We start from the raw sequence: 23,680 nt of genomic DNA, 5'->3' as shown, positions 1-23,680 counted from the left end.
CATTTTCCTTACAGGGAAAGGCAAAAATAAAATGAAAAGCACATGGAAGAAAGACAACGAAGGATGATAGTGGTTTATAAATTTATATGTGGTGTAGAGAACGGAGGAAGAAAAGATGTATTCCCCCCCCCTTTGGGTGACTGTTATAAGAAAAACACTGCTCCTTTCCCCTTATAGGGTACCCAAGAGCCTGTATGGGGACGTGGGTGGCGCTGTGGGTTAAACCACCGAGCCTAGGACTTGCCGATCAGAAGGTCGGTGGTTCGAATCCCGCGACAGGGTGAGCTCCCGTTGCTCAGTCCCTGCTCCTGCCAACCGAGCAGTTTGAAAGCACGTCAAAATGCAAGTAGATAAATAGGTACCGCTCCGGCAGGAAGGTAAATGGCTTTTCCGTGCGCTGCTGTGGTTCGCCAGAAGTGGTTTAGTCATGCTGGCCACATGACCCGGAAACTGTACGCCGGCTCCCTCGGCCAGTAAAGAGAGATGAGCGCCGCAACCCCAGAGTCGGACACGACTGGACCTAATGTTCAGGGGTCCCTTTACCTTTACCTTAACTGGAGAATAAGTGTTGTAGCAGTACTCTCTCTAAAAATCATAGCCCAAGAACCTGATTATGATAATTCCAGCACATGGGTATGAAATTCCCTCCAGCAATTGTAATTTCTACTCTTCATTGAGCTAGCCATAAAGGAATCAGATGTGATCCTGGGGGTTTTTTGGTACTATGGTGTTAAGGTTCCGTAGCTCTGGGAGCATTTAGACAGGTGTTTATTGCAGAATCATTGCTGCTCAGGCAGGCAAGACCTATTATGCAAGATCCACAGGATATCATTGGCATCAAAATGCCAGGCTGCTCCCCCCCACCCTCATTTAATCAGGATTTACCCTTTCCGTGGGAAATCCAGTGAGTTAAAAACAACAACACACCCATTGCAAGCAACCTGTTTGTGATATCTGAATAACTCATTTGCAGTATTAAACCCCCCAGGGGGGCGGGAATGTTTTTTAGTGCCAAGTAAAAGATGGAGGGCAATGTTTGCTCGCTGCCTGGGGTGAGTAAAGGTGATCTCAGACCAAGCAGTCTGCATCAGGAAGGGTGGACTAAAGAGCCTTTGACGTATGTGTTGGCTTGAGAGAAACCAGCTGAGGTCAGAGTCATCAGGTCCACATTGGGTCTCATCCAGGTTAGCAGCACACAGGACCAGATTTGGGCAGGCCACCAGCTATCCACCCCAGTCATTTGGTTTGTGAAGTCCAAAGGATGTGTATTCCTGTTTGCCTATGAGTGGAGCAGGACCTTTTTTATCCATTTATCTGCTTCAGGCTTTCACTGCCTCATGATAGCTCTTTCTCTGTTACACACACACACATAAAATAGTCTCCTTTTATTTACCACCTCAAGTTCTGCTGTGCCATTCCCTGTGCCTCAAAACCAAGCCTGTCCGCCCGCCCCGCCACACACGCGTTACAGGCAGAGACAGATGGGAAGGTAAATTGCTGTCCTCAGCTCTTGGATCAGATTAGCCTCCTCCAGGTCTTTGGGACAGCTGGGCTCTGTAAAACAGCGATGTGTGTGTAATTCTGATATGTAACTTTAGAGCAGGGCAGCTAAATATAAGAGACGAGGGCCCAGTGAAGATTTAAGCATCAGACTTCTGCTGGGCTCCTTTCTCCACCAAATAGTAGCAAATTATCATCAATAAGACAAATGCACAGGCAAATCCACTCTTTGGTAATGTTCATTCATTCATTCATTCATTCATTCATTCATTCATAAAAGGTAAAGGGACCCCTGACCATTAGGTACAGTTGTGGCCGACTCTGGGGTTGTGGCGCTCATCTCGCTTTATTGGCCGAGGGAGCCGGCGTACAGCTTCCGGGTCATGTGGCCAGTGCTTCTAGCGAACCAGAGCAGCGCACGGAAACGCCGTTTGCCTTCCCGCCGGAGTGGTACCTATTTATCTACTTGCACTTTGACATGCTTTCGAACTGCTAGGTTGGCAGGAGCAGGGACCGAGCAATGGGAGCTCACCCCATCACAGGGATTCGAACCGCTGACCTTCTGATCGGCAAGTCCTAGGCTCTGTGGTTTAACCCACAGCGCCACCCGCGTCCCTCATTCATTCATAGAATCATAGAATTGTAGAGAAGGAACCCCAAGGGTACTCTCATCCAACAGCTCTGCAATGCAGGAATCTTATCTAAAGCAACCATGACAGAGGGCCACCCAACCTCTGCTTAAAAACCTTCATTCATTTTGTTTACAAACCATCTTTCTTCCAAAGAGCTCAGTCTTGTGCGATTTCCCCCTCTCTACTCTATTCTCACAACAGGCCTGTGAAGTTAGCTGGTCTAAGAGATAGTGAATGGCCTGAGGTTGCCCACAAAAGCTCACATGGCTGAGTGGGGATTCGAACCCTGACCTATGCCAGGTCCTAGTCCAACACTCTAGCAACTGCACCACACTGGATCTCTATAAACACGAACAGACTTCCTTTGAATGTTGAATTGCCCTGGTAAATCTCAGCATTCCCCTTTAGAAACTGGTCCCTAAACTAAATCGACCAGGACAGAAATGTGAACGCACTCACGCTTTGTGCCCCTGGAAAAGGAAAATGGAAGCCCCTTTTGCAGAGGAAGGAAATCTTTGGTAAGCTGGAGGAAAGATTTAGCCACAGCCCTACCACTGACCTATTCCTTGGCTATCTGTTGAATGTGAGCAACTTCGGAAGTCCTCAGTTATATCTCAAGCGGCAGAGAGCCAATTGCACTTGCAGAACTTCGGCCCTCCGCTAAGAAAGGCCACCCTGCTCCTTCCTTGCTCCACAAGGGTCCTCCTATGCTGCTCAGCTGCACCGCCAAGGCATTTAGGGGGTGAAATATCATCCCGACGCTTGGGAAGTTGTTAAACTGAGTAGAGCGGAGAGGAGGAACAGCTTGTATTTAAACAGCCATCAGAAACTTCCAGGGCTTATCTGAGGTGTCAGCTTGCAGCCCTGGTACAACATGCATATACTCTGCTTTTGTATTGGACCATCTAATCTTGGAAGTGCTGTCACAGTTCTCAAGCAACAGCCCAGGGCTACCTCAGAAGAAGCTGTCTATTAGGGCTAGTGGGTCACTGCCCCACCATCCTCAGTCTGCCCTCAGCCACTCCACACCTGCCTTCTTAAGTCGTCATAATAGGAGAAAGATGAAGGCAAAAATTAGAATTAGTCAGCCCTGCCTGTCATTGGCTCTGGCGCCACCTACTGCTGGCCTCCCCATCTTCCATCCCTACCAAGTCTCAGCAACTAGGTTAGGTATCTATTTGGATTGATCCAGTAGACAGTTGCTTTCCCCAACAAAACAGGCTCGCCTGCAACCTGATAACTAAAAAAAACAGAGCAGGTCAGTGCCTCTTCTATAAGACCACAAGGGAAGTCCAGCAGTTGTCCTGTCAGGAACTCTCAGAGCCCTCCTATGTAGTCTTAAGAACTGTTGCTTCTGCAAAGGTGAAGCCAACTGAAGCCTTATATACCTTGACCAGGACCAGTAGTTGAGTGAGCTCCGCCTCCTCCAGTGGAGCCAGCTGTCTGTTAAAGGGCCCTTGCCTTATTCAGCAGTCTTTGGTTCCTGCAGGGTTGGGAATCAGAGGACGGGAAGCCTGTGTCTTCCAGTTGGGGTGATTCAGAAGGCAGCCCTGGCAGCTCTTCCCCGAGGGACAACGGCTCCAGAGACTTGCCATCTTCTGAGTTTATTGCATGGTATCTGGGTTCTAGAACTGTGAAGCTGGATGGGACCCCAAGATCATCTAGTCCAAGCCTCTGCGATGTCATGGGTCGTGACAGTCTGTTGGAGGGTAGGAGGGCTAAGGGAACGGGGAAGAGATCCAAGGGCAGACCAGGTCAGAAGAACAGATATTATGAGGGGCTGAGTACATGCCTATATCCTGTTGCAGGAACCCGCCCCCCAATCATTCAGTTTGAACAAATACGACACACACACGACATACGCAATGTTTCTGTTATAAATTCATAGTAAATCAACCATACATTGGATCTACACCGGTTCACTTTTATTTTGCTCCATGAAGGAAGGACTATCAAAGGGGGACGGTTTGATATAGGATGGCCATAATCCCTTAACCGTACCAACGCATAGTCAGGAGCCCTGCCCAGTTGGCATGGCAACCTTGATGGTCCCAGACAGAAGACCATCAAGGACACAACGGACTTGCATATGGGAGTGGATTCGACACATATGGGAGTGGATTCAACACGACTGGAACAAAGGACAATGATCAAATCTTCCCTCTGGGGGCAGGAAACTGCCAACTCCCCTTTGTCCTTTAGAAATGACTCATGGGGGGGGGGGAGGAACCAGCCAGGTGACAACATACTCAGGTTACTTCCACAACCCCTCCTTTTTGTGATGTGACAATGATGTAGTTGTGATGTAGTTCTAGGGGTGTGGCTTGGGGGGATTAGTAGCTAATAAAAGTTGGGGTCTTCTTTTGTTTGGGATTTCCATCTTGCTTCATCTTGTTGTGGGTGGGAGTCCTGTAGCGACAGTTTTCAATAAAGGCCAAGCCTACAGGCTGCTGTTTTGCTCCAAATTGTCCTGGTTAGTGTCTTTGTCTTTTTGTCCAAGGGAGCCCTCAGATTCCTCCGTTAACACGCCAGACTGGGCTAATGAGAATGGAGGTCCAAACTGGAGGGCACCAGGTTGTGGAAGGCTGTGGTATGGAACACACTTCTGTGTCCACTAAATCAGATCCACTGAGTGTGTTGGTGCCTATTGCTAAACAGTCTGTTGCACCAAAAATCCAAAGACAAGGATGGGGAACCTGTACCCCCCAATCTCCAAATGTTGTTGGACCCCCAATTCCCATCAGCCCCAGCAAGCATGGCGAATGGGCAGGGGTGATGAAGTCCAGCAACCCCTGGAGGGCCACTGATGTTCCTCATCCCCGCAAGAGTCTTGAAGCATCATTCCAAATACATCTGCAACCAGAGGTACCACTGTATTTTATTTAAGACAAGTCATGGTTTAAGCTTCAAGGTGTTACTATTAGCATCCAAATCCATTCACAGCTTGGGGCCAGTTTACTCCCAAGATCACATCTTACTCTATAGGTGCTCTCTCAACCGCTTCAATGGGCGGAACTGGCACTGTTTCAGGTGCCACATAATATAGGTTCGGAATCTGTAAGAAATCAACCTTTCAGTGTGGCAGCACCTACACTTTGGAACTCACTGCCTGTTGATATCAGGCAGCTGCCTTCACTGTACTCAGATATGTAAAATGCTGATGTGTGTGTGTGTTTTTTTAAGCTTATTGCTGGTTACAGTTTTCTGAATGTTTTGATTGTTTTTACTGATAATGTTATTTTTCTATTCTTCATGCAAACTGCTTTGAGGTTTGTTACAATCAAATAGTATGGAATATTTTTTAATGAAATAAATAATTTTGCTACTAGAGCAGGCAGGAGTTGGGTACCTCTGGGCTTCCAGGTTTTGTCAGGCTGTAGCACTTGTCCTCAGGGACGCAGGTGATGCTGTGGGTTAACCACAGAGCCTAGGACTGGCCGATCAGAAGGTCGGCGGTTCGAATCCCTGTGATGGGGTAAGCTCCCTTTGCTCGGTCCCAGCTCCTGCCCACCTAGCAGTTCGAAAGCACGTCAAAGTGCAAGTAGATAAATAGGTACCACTCCGGCAGGGAAGGTAACCGGTGTTTCCGTGCGCTACTCTGGTTTGCCAGAAGTGGCTTAGTCATGCTGGCCACATGACCTGGAAGCTGTACGCCGGCTCCCTCGGCCAATAAAGCGAGATGAGCGCCGCAACCCCAGAGTCGGTCATGACTGGACCTAATGGTCAGGGGGCCCTTTACCTTTACTTAGCACTTGTCCTCACCAATCAACATCTGACCAATGATCAGCAGTGGGTGGTGATGGGGGAAGTAATTTAATTACTGTATACCCAAAGGGCCACAGGTTCCCCACCTCTACTTAAGGGTGCCACACAAGGTTTTATTTTTATTTTTTCTATTTTACTTCTGAATGAGCACATGTATGGGCTCGCAGCCTCTGAGCGCGTACAGAGGGAGCCTCTGAGCATGTACGGAGTGCTATTTCCTTCCCTCTGATCATTTAGATTCCTCATACATTTCCAGGAGTCCGTTGGGCGGCGCGGGGGTGGGAATAAACGAGACGATGAGACTTGCGGGCGGGCGACGCTTCCTAGAACTCTCGCCGCCGGAGCAGAAGGTAAAAAGGCGACGCGGCCCCTTTAAATTCCGGCAAGCTCCCGCCCCGCCCCGCCTCCTGCCAGCTTCGCGCACCCGCATGCGCAGTAAGAACTAGAGTTCAGCTGCGCCGCCAGGATCACCCCGAGACCGGAAGGTGTTTCTCCGGCGGCCGGGGAGAAACCGGAAGTGGCGAGAACGGCTGTTGTCCGGGGACCCCGAGAAGAGAGTTGCGGAGCCGCTTGCAGGTGAGTGAAAGGGAAGCGGGCGGGCGCTGCAGCGACTCCCTCCTCGCTCCAAGGCACGAAGAGGCTGCTTGAGCCCCGGAACCTCCCCCCCCTCCGGCTCCTGAGCATGTGCAGAGGATAATTCTTTGCCTGCTGTTTAGCATTCAAGTGTTGGTGTTTAATGCGAGGAAGGTCCAGGCTGAGAGGAGGGGACTGGCCCAAGGTCAAAGCCCACTTCCCTGCGCAGCGCTAGAGGTGAAAGGAAGGTTCTTCGCGCACATCCGGTGCCATTTGCCTGCCAGACTTTGAATTTATGTTGTTGTTTAGTCGTTCAGTCGTGTCCGACTCTTCGTGACCCCATGGACCAGAGCACGCCAGGCACTCCTGTCTTCCACCGCCTCCCGCAGTTTGGTCAAACTCATGTATGTAGCTTCGAGAACACTATCCAACCATCTCGTCCTCTGTCATCCCCTTCTCCTTGTGCCTCAATCTTTCCCAACATCAGGGTCTTTTCCAGGGAGTCTTCTCTTCTCATGAGGTGGCCAAAGTATTGGAGTCTCAGCTTCAGGATCTGTCCTTCCAGTGAGCACTCAGGGCTGATTTCCTTCAGAATGGAGAGGTTTGATCTTCTTGCAGTCCACGGGACTCTCGATTCTCCTCCAGCACCATAATTGAAAAGCATCAATTCTTCAGCGATCAGCCTTCTTTATGGTCCAGCTCTCACTTCCATACATTACTATTTGAATTTATATGTTAGATATATTAGGCACTGCCTCGAACCAGATCAGGTTATTCGTCCCTTTAGCCCAGTGTTTTACAGTTCCACCAACAGTGGCTCTCTGGAGTCTTTGGCACAGAGGGGTCTTTCCTTTCCTGCTAGATGTCCTTTTTATAAGTTGGGATATTTGAATAGTTGCAAATATTAGGGGCGGAAGGTTGGTGGGTGGGTGGAGGTGTCAAAGGGTGAATAACTCACAACTTGAGCAAAACCTTCAACAGTTGTAGCTATGCCAGTCCTTTTGGGGTATAAAAACGTAAGAGCCATACTGGGTCAAGCCGACAGCATCCTGTTCTCAGAGAAGCCAACCAGATGCTAAGGCATGGGTTTGAGCCCCACGCTGGGCAAAGGATTCCTGCGTTGCAGGGGGTTGGATTAGATGACCCTCGTGGTCCCTTCTGGCTCTCTGATTCTATGTACCTTCTGCTGGATGTCCTCTTGACTGGTGGTACTTAGGGGTTGCATATGTTACTGGGGAGGGAGGGCCTGAAGGACAAGTCACAGCTTGAACACAACTCACAGCAGGTGAGAGAGCCTTGCTGGACCAGGTGAAAGGGACTCTGTCTGGTTCCAGCATCCTGTTCTCACACTGGCCCAAAGGGAAGCTAGCAATTCACAGCAGCTGGCATGCAGAGGCATGTACTGCCTCTGACAGTAGAGGCTAGCAGCCATCTAGAGTAGAAGCCTTATCCCCCATGAATTTGTTGAATCCTCTTTTAAAGCTGTCCAAGTTTGTGACTGTCACTACATCTTGTGGCAGCTAATTTCACAGATGAATTAGATGCTGTGTGAAGAAGGACTTCCTGTTTGTCTGTCCTGAATCTTCCAAATGTTCAGCTTCCTAGGTTTTTGGGTTTTTTTTTGAGTCTTGTGCATGTTTAAAGCTTAATAGCTTTATTTAGTGGAGCACATTTCGTTGGAACCCAGGTGAAGTGTTTTCCTGATTTGGAAGATACATGTAGGGATATTGGGCTAGGAAGAGGGAGACCTGGGTTCATATCCCCCATTAATGTTGGTCCAGTCATACACACTCAGACTCACCTATCTCACAAGAGATGGGAGAACCATTATGCTATCTTGAGCTTCTTAGAGAAAAGGCTGAATATTTTGCTGGCATCCGTCTGTCTCGGGAGACAATGGAGGAGTGTGCCTTTGTGGCTGAAGTCAAACTATTGGAAGGTTACAGTGCCTGTTGTGGCACTAGAGATTGATAAGGGAGAGACATGTTTTGTTGCAGCTGGGGCAGATGACAGTTAAAAAGAATATATTTGTCTTGCTTGGCCTTCTGAGGAGCACAGGAGCACAGGTTGCAGATTCCCCCTTCTATTTTATCTCCACAACAACCCTGTGAGGGAGATTAGGTTGAGAATGTGGCCCAAGGTAATCTAATGATCTTCATGGCAGATGTTGCTCCTTTCAGCTGGAGATGCTTCCAGAGACCTTCTATGCTTTCACCTCATTGCATTTTTATTTTTTATTCCATCCTTCCACTAATTAGCCAAGGGCCTTTTTGCTCCCCTCCCCTTTTTGCTCTCCATTCTCTCCTCTCAATAGCCCTGTGAAGTAGTTTAGGCTGGGAGGGATGGGGAGTGAATCAAGGTCACTTAGTGAACTTCCTGGCTGAGTGGGGATTTGAACCCAGGTCTCTCAGGCACTTTAATTGTGACACCACACAGGTTCTAAGCTTCTCTCTCTACAGGACACAAGCCTTATGTGCCTGGTGTTCATCCCCACCCAAATGGCATCATTGGCTTCAAGACTGGAAACAAACAAACAAACCAAAGACAGTAAACCAACCAAACAGCACATGTAGTGGACTGTGTAACTCAGCAGGGCTTTCAAACCAGATCTCTGCAGTCAAAAGCCAGCAGTAAACCACACTGGCTCATTTTCACCACCAGCTTGTCATTCTCCTGCCCATTGCTTATTAGATTGTGAGCTGGGCTGTTTGTTTATGCCGACTGAACAGCCTCTGGTTTCTCCGGCACCTGATTTGTTGCAGAGATTTGTGGCTGCCTTTCTCTTTGGGATCTGAAGAGTAATGGGGAACACGAGCAGTGAGCGGGCTGGTGTGGAGCGTCAAGGGAGCCACAAGACACCTCGGAGAGATAGCGGAGGAACAAAGGATGGAGACCGGCCGAAGATCTTGATGGACAGCCCTGAAGACGCCGACATGTTCCATGCCGAGGAAATAAAGGTATGTGACCTCAGGCGTTCGCCCTCATTCGCTGAGAAAGCCGAGCAAAAGGGTTCATGCTGCCATTTTGAAGGATGTGAGACAGGCACCAGTTTACTCTTGCAGAAACTCCAGCAGCCAGTTGGTTGTTTCTCTTTTTAGAGAGGGGGAATCGGCCATTGGGTTACATCAAGCTTTAGTACCACTCAGAACAGACCCACTGATCGTAATAGACATCCAATAACTTGGATCTGTTAATTTCAGTGGGTCCCCTCCAAGTCAGACCTAGGCAAACGCTGAGTCATTTGAATGTCTGTTTCCACCTCCTTCACCCTCTGCTAGGAGGCGGTCAGATAATGGTATGTAGGCCCAATGGAGCAAAGGTCTGCTTCAGAAGGTTGTGGGATCCTATGGATAAGATTTTGGGAGTGCCTGGAGAAAGGAAAGGAAGGAGAAATCCAGCTATGCAAGTTGGACCCTAAATGACCCACCCCTTAGCCACTTAACCTAAAGCAGATTGCGGAACTGAATTTTTGCCAAGACTTGGCCATTACACATGTTCCTCCCTCCCTGTCCCACGCAGCTTGGCAAGGAAAAAGAAGAATTCTTGGCCTGGCAGCATGACGTCGAGGTGAATGATAAGGCTCCTACACAAGCTCGGCCAACCGTTTTTCGCTGGACCGGAGGAGGCAAAGAGGTCTTTCTGTCTGGCTCTTTTAACAACTGGAGCAAACTTCCACTGACACGGAGGTGAGCATCTTTGTGGCTTGGTCTGGGCTACCTTTGTTTGCTGTCTTGGTGAGGAGGCCCAATATGTTTTAAAGGGTATTTACAGTGTCTATCCTTACCGCAGTTTCCTACAAGAGCAGGAAAAGTGGGCTCAGCTTGGTGCCATGCTGTTATCAAATACTGGTGGTGAAGCCAATGCTCATTTTCAAGAGCAGCTCACCTTTATGGGCATGGGGAGTCAGTCTTGCAACAAAACATCGCTGCAAATCCCCAGCCTCTAAGCAAGAGTGGCCTACAATCGCACTCACAAAGAGCTGTTGGGGTTTTGCTTTTGGTGGGCAGGACGGTACTGTGTGTTTCATTCCAGTATATTGGGGTGGGTTGTCTGCAGAATGGGAAGAGGCAAAAATTGTCCTTCTGATTGGACCACTCTTCAGATTCAGACTTTTTAATTATTATTTAGCTGACTCACTTTCTATGGTAAAGGATTAATTGTATCCCCTCCCCCCTCTCTTTTTAATCCCCTCCCTCTCTCATTCATAGCCACAATAACTTTGTAGCAATTCTCGATCTCCCAGAAGGCGAACACCAATACAAGTTTTATGTGGATGGCCAATGGACACATGATCCTGCAGAGGTAATATTGCCTTTTTCAATCGTCTTACTTGGCCATCATGAAGGGCTGGTTCATGCATCCATGCCTCCGCCTTCTGTAATTTCTCCGTGATTGGTGGCTGGCAGATGAACATGCGAAATGCTGGGTGCATTTTAAAGTGTGTTGTTTTAGGTATGATAGTTCACATCAAAGGTGGTGGCCCTTTTACATACGTAGGCCATCACTTGACGTAGCAGCATAAAGTCACGTATATCCTTGTGCAAACCAATTTTGACAACTGACTTCTTTCTGTAATGAACCAGTGGGGCACCTGCCGTTGGTCAGACACTCAGCCGAAGACATCTCCTTTTTTAAAAAAAAAACATCTTCCTACATCCTTCCCATGGGAAGGCCTGAGATTCATTCTTCAGTAGGTCATGGGTGGGGAGCCTGTGCCCCTCCAGGTGTTGCTGACATCATCCATGACCATTGGCCACTCTGACTGGGGCTGATGGGAGCTGGAGTCTAACAGTCTGGAGGTTCCCAAAAGCTATGGGGTGGAGCCTATTTTGAAGATGCAAAGTAGAGCTTTGCTGGTCTACATTCTGTTCCTCCTCCTCCTCCTCCAGTCTCTTCCCATGAGGCACTCCAAAGCAATTTACAAGCTGCCCCTTGGTTTTCTTCCTAGCCTGTAGTAACCAGCCAGCTGGGGACTGTCAACAACGTCATCCAGGTGAAGAAAACAGACTTTGAAGTATTTGATGCTTTAATGGTGGACTCCCAAAAGTCCTCAGATGTATCTGGTAGGTATCTTGGTGTCGTCCTTCTCCATGGTTGGGGGTGCTGTGTTGCCTTGGTCCAGGGTTTAGTGTCTAGCTGTGCATTTTGCAGAAGTGACATCATTGAACACTATTTGTTTCCTGGCACTGGGGACGGTCTGAATGCAGTTAACTCTGGAGGACTTTGTTCTTCCCAGCACATTATTGAGAGTGCCAGTAACTACACGGAAGGTGGTGATCGAGCAGACATTGTGCACTTAAGAGTCTCAAACAGTTCTTCAGCAAGGAGATAAGATCCCTTATGGATCAAAGAACGGAAAGCACCAGGTAGGAATAAATGGACATATCTCACAGTGGAGAGGTGTAAAAAGTGTCCTCCTCGCTGGAATTGGTATTGGGGCCTGTGCTTTTTAAACTTGGCCTGGCGTTAGGTGTGAGCAGTGAGGTAGCAAAGTTTCCCGATGGTACCAAATTGTCCAGGGTGTTAAGAAGAGCAGCAGCATCCAGAATTAAAGGCATCATATATTATTCGCCCAAATGTTGTTCTGCTGTCTTGGAACATCCTGTGGATGGGCTAGAAGAAATGATCTAGCTATACAGATGTTGATCAGTTACATTCTAAACTTTTTAACTGTTTTTAATACCAGGTTTTAAATTGTCGCAGCCCTCCCTGGGACCTGGTGGTGAAGGATGGGCAATAAATTCAACAATGATAATGATTTTTTTGTTGTTGTTGAAAAAGGCATTGCTGAGAGTGCCAAAAGGATCTCTCTCAAGTGGGCTAAACAGGCAGTAAAGTTTGCTGAATAAATGGCATTCAGTGGTAAAGTGTAGAAATCAAGTAAGGAAACCTTTGGGGATTAAAGACCACGGCTGAAATGGGAAATTGTTTAGAAGTGCTTTCCCCCAAATAGACCAAGGTTAACCACAGGAACGTCCCCTCTCTCCCCCCTACCCTCCCTGAGCAGAGCTGTCGAGTTCACCCCCCGGACCCTACCACCAGGAACCCTACATCTGTAAGCCTGAAGAGCGCTTCAAGTCCCCCCCTATTCTTCCTCCACACCTCCTGCAGGTTATCCTAAACAAAGACACTGGGATTTCGGTGAGTAGAGAAACGTGAAGATAGAAGCAAGCCCCCGCTTTCCCCCCAAATCAAATTCACTGTGTAAGCTGGTGTGTCCTTACCAGCTTTGGGCAGTTTTTATGTGGGGATTCTCCATTTGAAAACAGAGGTGGCGCAGTGAGACTGAAACTCTGAATTGTTTGACTTAACCTGGCGAGGAGGGTTATTGTTTTCTTTTTTTCTTATTATGTTTTTATCTTGTATTTTTATGCTGTGAACTGCCCTCAGATTTACACATGGAAGGGAGATGGTATACAAATATAATAATTATTAATAATAATAATAAGCCTTGCCTTACCTTGCATCCTGTTTTCTTAAGGGTGCTTTCGAACTGCTAAGTTGGCAGGCGCTGAGACCGAACGACAGGCGCGCACCCCGCCGCGGGGATTCGAACCGCCGACCTTTCGATCGGCAAGTCCTAGGTGCTGAGGCTTTAACCCACAGCGCCACCCGCGTCCCATTGTGAAATATTGGTATATCACAATTTCTTTGCTGGTGATATATCATGATGCTGAAAAGCAGAAATTGCCCAGCCCTAGTCCTAAATCGGGATGCGGGTGGCGCTGTGGTCTAAACCACAGAGCCTAGGGCTTGCCAATCAGAAGGTCGGTGGTTTGAATCCCCACGACGGGGTGAGCTCCCGTTGTTCGGTCCCAGCTCCTGCCCACCTAGCAGTTCGAAAGTATGTCAAGTGCAAGTAGATAAATAGGTACCACTCTGGTGGGAAGGTAAACGGCATTTCCGTGCGCTGCTCTGGTTTGCCAGAAGCGGCTTAGTCATGCTGGCCACATGACCCGGAAGCTGTCTGTGGGCAGACGCTGGCTCCCTTGGCCTATAGAGTGAGATGAGCGCCGCAACCCCAGAGTCGTCCGCAACTGAACTTAATGGTCAGGGGTACCTTTACCTTTTAGTCCTAAATCAGGTAGAGTGCTTGGGGGCCAAATGCAACCCTCTGGGGCTGTGTACCTGGCCCTTAGGAGTCTCCCTTAGCCACACCCTCTCCTTAAGCTGCACCTCTCCCCCCAAACCACACGTTCACTGAACCCTCTCTGCCCTTTCCTCAGAAGCCTATGCCTGGCTGGAATGTGTCTGTGAACTGCATCAGTGCCTGTTACTTGGTTGGGTGGAGACAACAGTGGTGCAGAAACCTGCCCCTTGCTTATTGCTGGGATGTAGCTATGCTCCACTCAACTTGACTTTGGTGCCACATGCAACAGCGATGTGGCCCCTGGCAGGCTCCTCCAGAGGGAACATGGCCCTTGAGCTGAAAAAGGGTTCCCCATCCCTGTCCTGAACTATTCTCCTTTGTCGCCCTCTTTAGTGCGATCCTGCCCTGCTTCCCGAGCCGAATCACGTCATGCTGAATCACCTCTATGCCCTTTCCATCAAGGTAAGGCGGCGGCTTAAGTCGTTGCTGTCTGCCTGTGTTTAGACGGCTCCGTCTTCTGATCTCCCTCTCCTCGCAAATCTCTCCTAGGACGGGGTCATGGTGCTCAGCGCTACCCACCGTTACAAGAAGAAATATGTCACTACGCTGCTGTATAAGCCCATCTGAAAGCAGAGCTGGGTGCCCGGGCCGATGGAGAAGTGGAGGGAACAAACGAGAAGCGTATGCTCTTTGAAACAGTAGCGGACTTGCTGTCGAATCATAACGCATATTTATATATATATATCTTTATATTTTTAAAAAGAGCCCAAATTTGCCTTGCTCTCTTTCTCTCCCTCCTGCTTTGAATGTTCTTTAGCCCCACAAGCAGGTACCCACTTGTGCTGCCAATCAAGGCCATGGGTTTTTGAGGGGGTTCATCGCCCTGTAATAGCAGGGGGGGGGCGGATCTATGAAGATGCACAAGCTGCCAAGGGCATTTAGTTTGCAGAGTTAAGACAAACGAATTTTTGAACTGGGCACTCGGAATGAATGGACACCTTCAATCGTCCAAAGTCCCCAAAGTGGGTTTGCTTTTTTTCGTACAGCAATATGTGTAAGAGAAGGTGTATTCCTTCTGTAGCAATCTGGGCATACCCTTATAAATAACTTTTTATTTTTCGTTCTTGTTCGTCCCTGCCCTCCCCGCTAGTCACCTTTTGTAACCTGGGCATGACTTGCCAGGTTTCAGATGACTGGCAAAGGCAGCCAGCTTTGGTTACTTGCCAGCAGAAAATGCTTGGCACATCTTTCAGTTTACTGCAGCTGGACTGATGGATTTAGGTTGGTGGTTTTACTGTCCAGTGGGCAGCAGGATGTTACAAAGAGGCTAGAAGAGTTGGACACTGCTGTGAAGCTTCGGGACCAACCCTTTCTGGGTCCTACGAGCCTCCTCTCTCCCCCTACCTTCTTGGATAGCTTGCTCAGAAATGTGGCTCCTTCCTTTCCAAAGATTAGAACTCCCAAGCAATATTGCTGCCCTGCTCCAGGGTTGCTAGGGGAGGTGGGCTTTGCACCCCAGGCCTTCACATGTCTCTACGCTAAGGAATCAGGATGCGTCTCCTCTCAAACAGCTGTAGCCTCCCCTTGTTTGTGGCAGGAGGCTCAACAAGGGGCTACACCTCCCATAAAAGATAAGCTGCCTGCTTGTCTCCCCCCCCCCCAAAAAAGGCCAATTAATGTGTTGTCTGTCACACCAAGGTGCACACACTCCCTAGCCTGCTGTGGCACCAGCTTGTGCCTTCTTAGCCAAGCGAGCCCTGTGTGGTTTTTTCCCTTCTGATTCCTTACCAATCTTTTGAGGCCACCAGGCAGTTTTATTGCTTTGAGTAGCTGATACTGATGTATAGGTAGAACTGGCACTCTAGAACAGGGGCTGGCTAACCTGTGGCTCCTCCAGGTGTCATTGGGCTGCAACCGCCTTCATCCCTAACCTAGTCTGACCAGCTGTTTGGGACAGATGGGAGCTGGGTGGCTCCAAGCTCCCATCCCTGCTCTAGACCGCTCTTGAGAACAGTATTTCACGTCTGCTTTTTTTAAAAAAAATCTTCTGTTTGCTGTTTTTTCTCTTCAGAAATCAGTTTTTTTAAAAGAAAATAAAATCAGTTTACATAATGAAGAGTGAGCATTTCCTCTGCACCTTTCTTGAAAGGAACACAGGTTAACTTCCCGACATTACGGCAAAGGTTGCAACCCATACTGTCACCTGTGACCTGTTGCAATATGTGAGAGGAACATGCCTGTTAGGTAGGGCAAGACAAAGGTGGGGGGTGGGGGTTGTATGGTCGGGTTTATCAAGTGCTGGAGGTCAACAAAATGATTGTCTCGCAGTGGAGCTAAGTTAGCTACTCTACAGGAAAATTTAATGGTCACTATATAGTAGCCTCCATAAAGAAGGCTGATCGCTGAAGAATTGATGCTTTTGAATTATGGTGCTGGAGGAGACTCTTGAGAGTCCCATGGACTGCAAGAAGATCAAACCTCTCCATTCTGAAGGAAATCTGCCCTGAGTGCTCACTGGAAGGACAGATCCTGAAGCTGAGACTCCAATACTCTGGCCACCTCATGAGAAGAGAAGACTCCCTGGAAAAGACCCTGATGTTGGGAAAGATGGAGGGCACAAGGAGAAGGGGACGACAGAGGACGAGATGGTTGGACAGTGTTCTCGAAGCTACCAGCATGAGTTTGACTAAACTGCGGGAGGCAGTGGAAGACAGGAGTGCCTGGCGTGCTCTGGTCCATGGGGTCATGAAGAGTCGGACACGACTAAACGACCAAACAACAACAACAACATATAGTAGCCTCTCAACCTGTGATCCCTCTTGTTCCAGGACGGTTATTTCAGCCTGAGGGCCACATGTCAGTGGTAGGTGGGGCCAGAGGCAAAAGTTGGGTGGAGCAACAAATGTAAATGCTACCTTTGTACAGTAGGCTAGTCTCTACTCAAACAGCCCTCTCTAATCTCCATCAACAAGGGAGAGACATCATCAGCGTTCAAGGACAAACTGGAGGGCAAACTGCACAGGTCTGGAGGGATGTATTTGGCTCCCATCTGAGGTTCCCCACTCTCTGCTCTAGTTACTTTCACTATGATGAGGAAGATGAGCTAATCGAAAAGATCAGGCTCTTGGAACAGGCAAGCAAAGAAGCAAATGTCCAGAGTCATGCAGATTAGGGCAAAACGAATTCCTAACTACACATATGTGCTTGTAGTGACTGATCAAGAAGAGAGTTCTGGAGGCTATAACTGATAGCTTGGTGGAAATGTCAACTCTGCGTGGGACAGTGTTTTTTTTTTTTTTTTTTGGGGGGGGAGATGTAAACTCCATCTAGGTATTGCTAGAGAAAGGGTGGAAAAAATAAAACCGCCACTATCATTATGCTGTTGTACAAAAGCAATGGTGTGACCGGTTGAGATACCGTAGCAGAAAGACACACAGTGGCAGAAAAGGTTGTGGCATTTGAAGAGTTTTAGCCTAGCAAAAAGAAATAAAGGAAGGCAGGTGGATATTATAGATGTTTAAAACTATGTACGGTACATTGAAAATAGAGAGAAGCTTTTTTCCTGTATTCGTAACACTAGAAGCTGAAGGGTCATTCAAGGAAGCTAAAAGAGGGTAGGGGGATTCAGGACACAAAACAACTTCTTCCTGCAGCACATTTAACTATTTCTCCAAGCAGAAACTTTAAAAGGGGTTTAGAAGTATTCATGGAGAAGGGTATCGATAGCAATTAGCCACAAGAGCTGCCTCCAGGATGAGGCAGGATGCTTTTGCCTTTATGTCCTGGCTTTTATGTTTCTCACAGGACATTCATTTGGTCACAGCGGGAAACTGGATTCAAAACTAGATGCAGTCCAAGCAGAGCAGCTCTTACGCTCTGACATCTCTAAAACTGCTAGGTTTATGAGCAACTACTGGGACATTTAGAACATCAAAAAAGCCTTGCTGGATGAGGCCAGAGGTCTATCAAGTCCAAACATCCTGTTCTCTGGCTGCGAAGTTCACAAGCGGGACCTGAAGACAACACTGCACTACCTCTCTCTCCTTGTGATTCCCTGTAACTAGCATACAGAAGCGTGCCAACTCTTGACAGTGGAGACTATATCTGTTATGGCTCATGTAACTATGGCAAATCCTCCTTGAATTTGTCTAATCCTCTTTTGAAGTCAGTTAAGAATGTAAATTCAACCATGCTGGATCAGGTTAACCATTAAGGGCAGATAAGAGTTGAAGTCCAACATCTGCAGGGCCACATGTTCCCCACCCCTGCGTCAAAGGTATAAAGCGACATTTAATTAGGACAAATTAAGAAGTCATAATGAGCAAGCTTTTCACATTAAAACTTCTCTGCTGGCTCCATTTTAAGCATCCATGCATAAACAGCTCTTGCAGAGGCTGAATCACCATACCTAATAATGTTTCTCTCTCATATAGACACACACATGCTTTTTCTTACATAATCCGAAGCTCTTCTGAACTCAATAGATCTACTGCTTTTTTTGCCCCCATATTTTTTTTTACACTTTTTAAATTAATAAACTAAACCAAATATTGCACATCTGTGTGATATTTTCGCCCTAATAAATGGCATGAGATTCGCTGCATTTGAAATCCTCCCCAAGACTACGACTGAAATCTTCCCCACCTGCAATTTTTGGTGACTATAAATATAAAACTGGGGAGATAAAGGAAGTGAGTGGCCAGTTTTAGGTTAAGGGGAGAAGTCTGCTGGGCTGCAACTCCCAACCCCAGCCAGCTCTACGTACAGCTAGCACGACTCGCTGCCCTTGACGTTTCATTGTTGCAGACCACATCCACTAGCAGGAAGTACAGCTGTGTTCACCAGGAGTTGAGCAACAGCACAAGTGTATTCTCAGAAAGTTCCCTGTTAGCTTCAGGGGCATGGGGAGGTAGATAAGAGCCCCCCTCCTGTTAGAACAGCCTTCCCCTCTCATCTGTGCCCTAGTCAGTTTAGCCGGTGGTCAGGAGTGGATGTAATGCTAAGCATTTGTGGAAGGCTGTGGTAATTTGGAATGGGAGAATGAGTGCTACGATGCAGTACGGTCATGTAAAATTCAGTTGCCCCAGAAACTTCTGGCCCTGGCAGCTTCAAATATGGAAGTGTGTGGGGCGGGGGCTTTGCAAATGAGATCTCAGAAGTCAGGTGAGTAACTGAAGGTGTGCAATGCTTGGGGGCAGGCCTTCAAACCCTGCGTACTCCTCCCCGCTGTGAGCAAAATGCAGAATTATGCACAGCTAGAGATGGCGGACAAAGGGTGGGGCAGCCCAATTGCTTTAAGTGCGGGAGAGCAGAGGAAAGAGAATGCTTGCTTTGTTTAGTTCACCAGCAGTCCTCCCCCCCACCCCCACCCAAAAAAACCACAGTTTGATTATGAATCTTATCGACAGGACTGAAACAGTGAGTCTTAAATAAGTATATTTATGTGCACATTGAAAGAAAAATAAAGGAACATTTGTAAACAAGCTTGCAGTTCATTTATACATTCAAGATTAGGCACAACAGAAGTCAAAGCAGTTTGGTTTTTTTTGTTTGTTTATGCAGAGCATCACTATGAGCTATATGGAGACCAAAAGGTGGCGGTTAAGGTGGTGGTTGGGGCGGGGCTGGGGGGGCATCGCTTACTGGTAACCTACCCGCAGCAGGCTGGGAAAAGGTTAGGTGTACAACTCATCAGGAAACACACTTCAGTTCCTGTAAAGCCGATAAGTTAGTAATAGACACACACGATCCCTGTAGAAGAATACATCAGACCCTGTATAAACTGGCTTCGTTTAAAAATAGAAGTATTTACATTATAGTCTGAACTTGCATTCTCTTGCCAAGCGTTACTTGTTTTGAGATGTACAGTCTGAATTAACATGGGCAATAAGTTGTTTTTTAAAAAAAACAAACTTGAAGCTTTAGGGGTGTTGTTGCTAGGAAGAGGGCAAGGAACTATTCCCCCATTGTTGTTTTAGGACGGTGCTTATGGGAAGCCATTGGCTCGTGTGTGTCTGCCGGGACCGCTGACCTGCTGCTCAATGTTTAAAAATGGACAGATTGGCTTCCTAATGGGGACAGGATAGCTTACTCCAGGACTGAAGATGGAGAGCTGGAAGTTTAGCAATTACTGCTGCTGCTGCGTTCTAGAAGGCCTGGCAGCTTTTATCCTGCAACAATGGAGAGGGTTGGGACGCTCAGCTCATCCCTGTGACTTCAGGTAACAACCATGGAAGCCAAGCACTCACAGAGTAACTTCTGACAATTTATTTATAGTCTTGCTACTTGAAATATTTATAACGCCACCTTTCTGCCTGACGACAGGCCTCCAGGATGGCAGACAACAAGTGAAAGTTAGTATATAATTTTTTTAAAATCCCCCCCGTTTAAAAGGCAGTGGTGAGTTATAAAGGCTCTGGGAGACAACGGTGGAAGATATGCTCTCCCACCCGCCTTAAGCTGCTGCTGCTCCTGTAGGAAGGAAAAGGTCACTGCACCATGCCAGTCAGAGTGAATTTTGTTTTTATTTGATTATTGTTAACAACAAGTTCAATACTTTTCCAGGTGGAGTGTGAGTTGCTCCTGTTGTTTCTTTACCTTTTCTGCAATCGTTAAAAGGTAGTGACGACAAATTCTATATTGTAGTTATGCTCGAGAACCTCATTGATGCTAGCAAGCTTCCGCTTGCAAATTTAACGTTACAATTATTTCTTCGTGGGATTCCTGGAGGGTGAGGGCGAGGCCCCTTCAAGTAGCTGAAGACGCCTTTCCCCAGCCACCGTTAAAACAAAGGGCTGGTGGTTGAAAATAAAGATGCACACTTTACAATAAAAAAGTAGAAACTGATTTGATTTCCTTTTTTTTGTTTTTTACGAATATAAAGTTTCTTGTAAATATGTACAGTCCTTTGAGCTATTCTATAGCAGGAAGCATTTCACAAACAAGACACAAGATATACACTCTCAGGACTCGACAAGCCGAGCTTTCAGGTCACGAGGGACTTTTTTTTCCATGAGATGCAAAGACCTTAAAAACCTTTCAGAACACCCAGACCCAGAGGCAGAAGTCTCAGCATGTTTCCTGACAAACCATCTGATATAAAATAGCCCGGATATACAACAGACCAGACCCTGTAATCCACAAGACCCTCCAGAAGGGCACTGATTGAAGCAGAAGAGATTTTAGGTGCCTCTCCAGTAGGGCAGCACCAGCTGGCAAAAGGAGTAAGCAGGAGAGGCAGAGTGGGATTTTTGCTCTTGCCAGCTTGGAGTGAAACGCAGCAGCTAAAGCAAATCGAATGGCCGAAAGCCTAAACTTGGAAACTTGTTTGCCTCGGTGGCTCAGCAACACCCGAACGTGAGAAGCTATAGAGGGGATTGCAGAGGGAAGGCAAAAAGTGATGGAGAAATGTTTGGAAGAGTTCGCCAAAGCTGTTAAAATTTGCCTTTATCCTCAATGCCAGGAAGGGGTGGTCCGTTGCTGTACTAGGGATGGGGAGCCTGCGGACCTCCAAAACGGGAGCCAAATGGGGACCTGACGAAGGCAGGAGCAAATGGCACGGTGAGAGCACCTACTCCCCAAAAGCTGCTACCTGCCTTTGACCGCCAGGTGAAGCCATCAACCCATTCCCACTGAGTGTGGGCCTCCAGATGTTGGGCTCTGTCTCCCATCAGCCCCAGCCAGCGATCATTATGGGCCCAACGCCAACAGGAGAATCAAAGGTTCCCTGTCCCTGACCTACCCCAAAAAAAGTACAAACCACACTATGGCTTGTTTTGTTTCGGTCCCCCACTCCCCTCTTTGGTAGCGTCTGAGCGCTGGTTGCACCGCTGCGGCAAGGAGGCCTTTCCTTTAGCTTAGCCTTTATCCAGTATATAGTGATACGTTTGTGAACAGGATCCTACCTAGTGCAGGCTGGGGATGGGAATGTCGTCATGCCTCGCTAAGTTCTGTTGTCGTGGAATCGAGAACTGTTAAAGCTCATTCTCCTTCAGTGCCAGTTTCCCCAGTAAACAATGATGGTTATTGTTGCAGCATAATCTATAAAGGCTTCAGTTTAGTTAACACGGGAGGTACAAGATACAATATCTAGCAAAAGCAACTGAAAAGGAGACTGCAGCCAGGAGGATGGTGGTGTATAGGAAGCATGCAGGGAGCTGCCATGCAGAAAACCTGGGTAAGAGAGGGAGGTTTTACACCTCCATACTGCTTTAGTGCAGAAGGAGAGAGTGAGAGAAGTGGATCACGGCCACTTATTCTGTGTTATCGCAGGATATTTGGGGAGAGCTAAAACAGGACATTCCCTTCCCTGTAACCCGGCTGACGGCAGAGCTGCACTTAACGGGTATCTTTTTTTCTTTGGGAGTCCTAAATTCCAAAAGGTTTTGGAAGGAGCGGATGGACTAAATTGATCAGGCTTTCTCTAAAAGCTCTACAGCAGAAGCTAATGATGTTGGGTGTGGAGACACGAATCGCTGTGGCCTTTTGCCGGTTAAAGGGCCTTCCCAGAATTCCAGCATCTTTCCCAAATGCTGATATAGCCCACCTTTCAAGACGTAGGTGAGATCCCCATCCCATCTGACTTCTGTTGATGGGGGTGGGAGGTGGGGCGAGGGCGGGCTGGTAAAAGGCTAAAAGCGAAGTATAAAAAGTCCATAAACTGCTTGAAAGAGCAACGGTAGTAACAAAGTGCTCAAAAAGAGGGAAGGGGAAAGGAGAGAGAGGGGAAGAGAAAAACCGAACTGCAGGAAGCTGCAGGAAAAGAAACTGAGATGCAAACGATCCTTGCGAGCAACTTGAGTCCTGGTGGATCGGATCCTGTTGCCAGAGCAATTATTCGGGGCCCAGTGCTGTTGGCTGGGTGGGTACCTGGGCAGCTAAGTTAAGAAGTGCATCTACTCAGTACATTTCCTTGGCTCTTCCTGCAGTTCAAGGTCAAGGGGAGGCTTGTGTAGCTTATACTGACGATTGGTCCCAGACCTGTTACAGAAAGGAAGAAAATGATATGAAGTTCAGCAGTTGCACTTAGCGTCAGAGTTCCTAGAATTGTTTACAGCAGTGTTGGACTGAGATTCTCAAGCGCATACTGCTTAGTAGTAAACAGAGGCTACTGCCTTGTGATCTTCAGATAGAGGGCGGTATAGAAATTTAATCAACAACATTTTCCAATAATGCCTTTCCCCAATATCCACCATTTTGGGTCCTACAATCAACAGTGAGGCCTTCTTGGTGGTGGCTCCCAATTTGTGGAATGCCCTCTCTAGTGAGGTGCATTGGCCTCCCTCATTACTAACTTTTGGAGGGAGCTTTAAAACATTCCTGTTTAGACAGGTATTTGATAGCTGAAATACCTGTCTCTGGCAGCCTTGAAATTATTAGATTTGAGAGTAGGTGACTTACTTTTAGAAGTTTTAATTGTATTGTTTTAGTATTGCTAGGTTAGCTGCCCTGGGTTCCTTTGGAAGGAGGGTGGCATATAAATTTAATAAGCGTTGAATCTGAACGCACAGGGATGTATTGCTTGATTGCAAGATTTGTCCCAGCCACCTAGACCACAAAGCCAACTCCTCTGGGATCATTCCTATATATAAGGGATTTTTCTAGTATGAAGGGCAGAATTGCTCTCTTGGAATTGCTACGATTTGAAGCTATTCCACACAATAGCACAGCCAATTAAGAGATTTCTGCTGAAATATGAAGCGGCATACAAGTTAATAAGATAGACAACAGAGCTGGGGTTTTCAAATTGAAGTCCATAGAAGCTCCATTCAAGTGGTTCATAGAAAGTTTGCAGAACAAATCAATAATAAGTCCTCTAATTTAGCTCTCTCCCCCCCCCCCATGACAGTATCAAGGCAGTTTTGACCAGGGGTAGATTCTCCAACAAGGAAATAAGGCCCTGCCATAGAGCCCATGATTTTCATAATATGGTTCTGGGGAGGTCTACTTAATTTCCCCTGAAAAATTAAAACAGTGATCTGGCCTAGTGCCCGTGATTTTTCTTAATAATGGCACTGATTTCAACAATGACACCTGTGCTGAAGGAAAAGTTCAGTTTACTTCATATTTAAAATCCAGAAGCAAAACTTGGTGTGTCCCTCCAAATTGTTATCAACCTAAA

General features: G+C 47.4%; 2 protein-coding genes across 11 annotated transcripts in view; one reads left to right on the top strand and one right to left on the bottom strand.

The window, feature by feature from the left end:
- Positions 1 to 6,314: 6,314 nt before the first annotated feature.
- PRKAB1 (protein kinase AMP-activated non-catalytic subunit beta 1) lies at positions 6,315 to 15,676 on the top strand. Its single transcript, XM_082203458.1, has 8 exons — positions 6,315 to 6,473; positions 9,233 to 9,427; positions 9,990 to 10,156; positions 10,679 to 10,772; positions 11,419 to 11,533; positions 12,478 to 12,611; positions 13,954 to 14,022; positions 14,110 to 15,676. The coding sequence occupies exons 2-8, from the start codon at positions 9,272 to 9,274 to the stop codon at positions 14,185 to 14,187; spliced, it is 813 nt and encodes a 270-aa protein (XP_082059584.1). The 5' UTR covers positions 6,315 to 6,473; positions 9,233 to 9,271; the 3' UTR covers positions 14,188 to 15,676.
- Positions 14,458 to 23,680, bottom strand: part of CIT (citron rho-interacting serine/threonine kinase) — a 117,528-nt gene continuing 108,305 nt past the window's right edge. For all 10 annotated transcript variants that reach the window (XM_082202974.1, XM_082202978.1, XM_082202976.1 and 7 more), the window contains 2 exons: positions 16,360 to 22,539; positions 14,458 to 15,941 (listed from right to left, as the gene is read on the bottom strand). In XM_082202974.1, the coding sequence (XP_082059100.1) occupies positions 22,516 to 22,539 (24 nt within the window). In that variant the 3' untranslated portion in view covers positions 14,458 to 15,941; positions 16,360 to 22,515. The remainder of the gene's footprint in view (positions 15,942 to 16,359; positions 22,540 to 23,680) is intronic.

The sequence above is a fragment of the Podarcis vaucheri genome (assembly GCF_965113315.1).
Source record: "Podarcis vaucheri genome assembly, chromosome: 16".
Taxonomy (NCBI): domain Eukaryota; kingdom Metazoa; phylum Chordata; class Lepidosauria; order Squamata; family Lacertidae; genus Podarcis; species Podarcis vaucheri.
Note: the sequence above shows the minus strand (reverse complement) of the source record. Positions and strands in the feature narration are given on the sequence as shown.